At 34.6% G+C, this 3,180-nt stretch overlaps 1 protein-coding gene across 1 annotated transcript; it reads right to left on the bottom strand.

The window, feature by feature from the left end:
• Positions 1-1,081: 1,081 nt before the first annotated feature.
• Positions 1,082-2,902, bottom strand: LOC132743693 (uncharacterized). Its single transcript, XM_060732249.1, has 2 exons — positions 2,730-2,902; positions 1,082-2,505 (listed from the first exon to the last, which is right to left on the bottom strand). Exons 1-2 carry the CDS (start codon positions 2,748-2,750, stop codon positions 1,828-1,830), a joined length of 699 nt encoding a protein of 232 aa, XP_060588232.1. The 5' UTR covers positions 2,751-2,902; the 3' UTR covers positions 1,082-1,827.
• Positions 2,903-3,180: the final 278 nt, after the last annotated feature.

Genomic DNA, 3,180 nt, shown 5'->3' on the forward strand with positions numbered 1-3,180 from the left:
TGCAAATTAAAATACTTGTTCGCTTCACAATGTTTACTTTTTAAATACATTTTCAAAATTTTCATGACAAAAAAAGTATCTGGAGCCATGCTTCTTTCAAATCATGGCTGAGTTAATACGTTTAATATATTGATATCTCAATACCTCATTCTACCTGATAGTCTTGGTAGTAAGTCATCTTTTATCATTTACAAGACAAAACCAAATCATATATAATTCACGATTCGTAATCCTATCGGTATTATTATGAAACGGCACCCTCCTTGCACATGCGCGGGCCATTCTTTTGCGGTTGACAGAAACATTAGCAATGTTCATGGAGACATGATATGCAGAATTTTATGAAAAATACCACAGAACACTGGAACGTTTTAGCTTTGTCATTTCCATAGCCCCCCCCCCCCCAAAAAAAAAAGCAACAACAAATCAAGAAGCGTTGTGTTAAATTAAAAATAATAAGGTTTCTGTTAAAGCCGTGGTCTTGTAATTTTTTTAAGTTAATTATCAACACTATAAAAATAGCATTTGTGCCCGTGGCGATTCTTATCAGCTACCCTGAATTAATACACACTTGCTTATCTTAATTAATATGTAATAAAATGTGAATCTGGTTCCTCTACTAAGACTCGGTTTTTTGTTTAGAACCATACTTATTAATTAATTGTTATCCTTAAATGAATCTCAGTGACAACTTAAAGAATATTATGAATGAGATTGGTACTGTACGGAAAGGCCGGTGGGGACTTTTCAACTTCGTGAATTCCCAATGTCATCTTCGTGAATTCAAAGTTTTAACATTGTGAATTCATGTTTTCAACATACGAAATTCACGATTTTACGATTTCAACTTCATAATTTCACGATTTAACATTCACTTGAACTTCATGATTTAAGATTCACTAATTCACAATTTCAACTTCATGAATTGAATATTGAACTCTCAATTCAGGGAAACCGTTTTGTCTTTTGTGGCAGCATATATTAGGAAATTCACGACCATTTGAATGAATTAATTACAAGTTGGGTCTACAAAGATTTATACCAGTTTATCTATATGATAGAAATGGAACAAAACAATACATATAACACGGAAATCGCAAATTTTATTTCAAAAGTATAGTTACTTTCACAATAAAAATAAATAAATAAAGATTGATTAGTAGAAGTATGAATGTTTTAATTCCGCAACTGTTATTGCATTATGTAACTTAAAAACATAAAAATGGCTTTTGTTTAAATGCGTTTCAATAAAACATTATTAAACAACATTATTTTACAAATTGTCAAGGTATTCCGTAGTTCTTTAAACAGAGCCGTAGCGATTTCAAGTGTGCTTGGCTATTGAAGTTGATCTCTGTCCCGACCATGCAGTTACTTCTTCTAGGAGCTGTACAAACATACCCCTACAGCTTACCCTTTGTGTCAATGAAGAGTACCCTTGAGAAAGGACATCTATATCATTGAGTTCACACAGAGGTGGACATGCACTGTTCACACCATTGAATACTTGTGGCTTATAGTACATCATATCGGGGGAAACGCCTGTTGGGCTTTCAATCTCAACTTGTCTTCGAATTCGGTGGTGATTCCACATTTCATCTACGTTATCAAGATCTTGCTGGATTAAAGAAAGAAAGCAAAACCTGACACATTCAATATGGACGGGGGCACCATCATGCAAGTAGCCAGAATCGCGAAGACCTTAAAAAAAGTTTTTACAAAAGGTTGTAAAATTGTCTTTCAATACACCCCAAAACTTTTCAATACGCTGGTTTGAAGTTGATCGCCCATATAAGAAGCTTTTTCTTCCAGACGAACAATCGTCATTTATAGATCTCGAACGACCGAATTTTCTGTGCCGTAATCCGCACGAACAACCATCTGCAGTTGATTTATTGTTTTAATGTATTCAATGTAATATCTTGCAATAATCTTTAGATCGTTATTTGTGTATGCTGCTCTCAGCCACAGCACATTTCTTGAGTAACCATCAGTAGCCCCATGTATTGATATCCCAAAAGGTTTAAGCTTATCGTATCCGTCAATGTGAATAATAAAGTTAGGACCACCATTGACATATATTCGTCTGCGTAACCGACGCCTTAACCGTAAGTTGACACCAGCTGGGTCCATCACCTTGACTATTTGTCTCACTGTGTCTTGAGTTGCAGCAACTTTACCTGATGACTGTAATACTCTCCAGATTGTACGGTAGCCCGAATTTGAGAAACCACAGTGGCAAAGTTGCCTTACTTCGTTTATAGCCCTCGGTAAAGGAGAGTACAAACCGTATCTTCTTAGTCCTAAGCGTTGAACGATCCGACGGATCTGTCGAAGAGTTATCATAATGTTGTGTGCACAGCAAATGAATCCACATATCTCTTTCCAGGTATATCCTAGCCGGAAGTAATAGGTCACGAGAGCATATCTTAATTTGTTTACTTTAAATCCAGGAAATACTGCTCCCACATCTTGATTTAAGAATAAAAATAACCAAATGTCTACCTGAAATTATATGAATTGTGAAAAAGAGTATAAATATCTAATAATAAATTTTCCTATGCATAATAAAGGGAAACACAACAAGTCAGATTTTTTTTTACCCATCAGAATTTTCGACTTCGTTAATTTACTTTTCATAGAATTAAATTGAAAGATGCACTAATCGATTGGTAAACAATTAAAAGAACAAACGTGCAAGCTTTAGATAGTATAAAATATGTTCTTACCAGTAATTGTAAAACAGCCATAGGTCAGTGACAAGAAGAGAATGCGTATTGATCAGTAAGTGATATTGAAAATTAACACAGTCATGTTCGAATAGACAAATAGAAATTCATTCACCTTTGCAGTTATATCAACATAAGATATGTCAAGTTGCATGGACTGATGTTGAGAAAATATTAACATTTTATCGAAAAAAAAAATATATCGATATAAATTAGATCGTCTTATGGAAAATGTAGACAAAAAAAAATAGACGTAGAAAGTTCCAATGGCAAGACGCCTTATTTATTTACGGTTAAGCGAAAAGAACCACAACCCCCTATTTCGGTTATCGCGTGTTAAAAAAAATGTCGAAACATGCAGCAACCAAAAGCCCCCTATTAAAACCTCGAACACGCCATCTCGGGCGGGTAATTCAAGCTTCCATAGTTCTGTTAAATAAATGTTAAAGGT

This window comes from Ruditapes philippinarum, unplaced genomic scaffold (assembly GCF_026571515.1).
Source record: "Ruditapes philippinarum isolate M1 unplaced genomic scaffold, ASM2657151v2 ctg7301_1_1_1_1, whole genome shotgun sequence".
Lineage (NCBI taxonomy): Eukaryota > Metazoa > Mollusca > Bivalvia > Venerida > Veneridae > Ruditapes > Ruditapes philippinarum.

Coding starts and splice junctions, on each gene's coding strand:
- LOC132743693 (XM_060732249.1), bottom strand. CDS start 2,750: ATGGCTGTTTTACAATTACTG. Junction 2,506..2,729: donor TGGCTGTTTTACAATTACTG/GTAAGAACATAT, acceptor ATATAATTTCAG/GTAGACATTTGGTTATTTTT.